This window comes from Bison bison, unplaced genomic scaffold, assembly GCF_000754665.1.
Source record: "Bison bison bison isolate TAMUID 2011002044 unplaced genomic scaffold, Bison_UMD1.0 scf7180017864472, whole genome shotgun sequence".
Classification (NCBI taxonomy): domain Eukaryota; kingdom Metazoa; phylum Chordata; class Mammalia; order Artiodactyla; family Bovidae; genus Bison; species Bison bison.
This window is the reverse complement of record NW_011495033.1, coordinates 14,802,932-14,803,672: the sequence shown is the minus strand read 5'-3', so window position 1 is coordinate 14,803,672 and position 741 is coordinate 14,802,932. Positions and strand designations below refer to the sequence as shown.

The window sequence follows — 741 nt, the reverse complement described above, 5'->3', positions numbered from 1 at the left end:
GGCACTGTGCCGAGAGCTGCATCCTCGGGTGCCTGGTCTCATCTGAGCCTCCTGGCCACGGGGTCTCAGGGCTAGAGTCCTAGTCCGTGGGCAACCAAAGCCCAGGCTCTTAACCAGTCTGCTACCCAGTGCCCAGATGCCTGGGGCGGGCAGCTCCACGCCAGGCCAGGGAGACAAGGCCTCTCAGTGTGGAAAGGAAAGAGACCCATGCCCCGCTCCCAGGGTACGGGAGAGGGCAGAGACCCATACCCCTCCCAGGGTGTGGGAGAAGGCAGAGACCCACGCCCTGCTCCCAGGGTACAGGTGGGCACCCCCGGGCTGTACCTTCTGCCCATCAGCATAAACGGCATAGCCTGTGACCCGGACACCGTTGGAGGTGCCGGCCGCATCGATCGTCACTGGGAGCCAGCTGATGATCAGGATCCCAGGGGAGGGCCCTGGCTCAACCTGCACATCCAGGGGGGCGTCAGGTGGGCCTAGGGGAGGGGGCACAAGACCCAGGATTGGAGCACTCCCGCCAGAGAGGACAGCCCGCTCTGCCACTTCCCTAAAGATGCAAGTAGCAGCCAGTGTGCCCCTGGGGCTACCCTCCCGGGCCTGACCTCCCCAGGGCTTACACACACCTGGCGCCTGTGCCCGCCTACCTGCTGGCAGCGTGGTGAACTGCAGGGTGGCAGCCCGCGGCTCTGGCCTCTCCCCGCCTGGTTCCCAGGACCCTCGAGGAGGGAGCTGAGCCTCCAC

General features: G+C 66.3%; 1 protein-coding gene across 1 annotated transcript in view; it reads right to left on the bottom strand.

The window, feature by feature from the left end:
• Positions 1–741, bottom strand: part of BZRAP1 (benzodiazepine receptor (peripheral) associated protein 1) — a 24,044-nt gene that overhangs the window by 10,046 nt on the left and 13,257 nt on the right. The window contains 2 exon segments of the mRNA XM_010861722.1: positions 160–476; positions 645–735. Of these exon segments, the coding sequence (XP_010860024.1) occupies positions 160–476; positions 645–735 (408 nt within the window).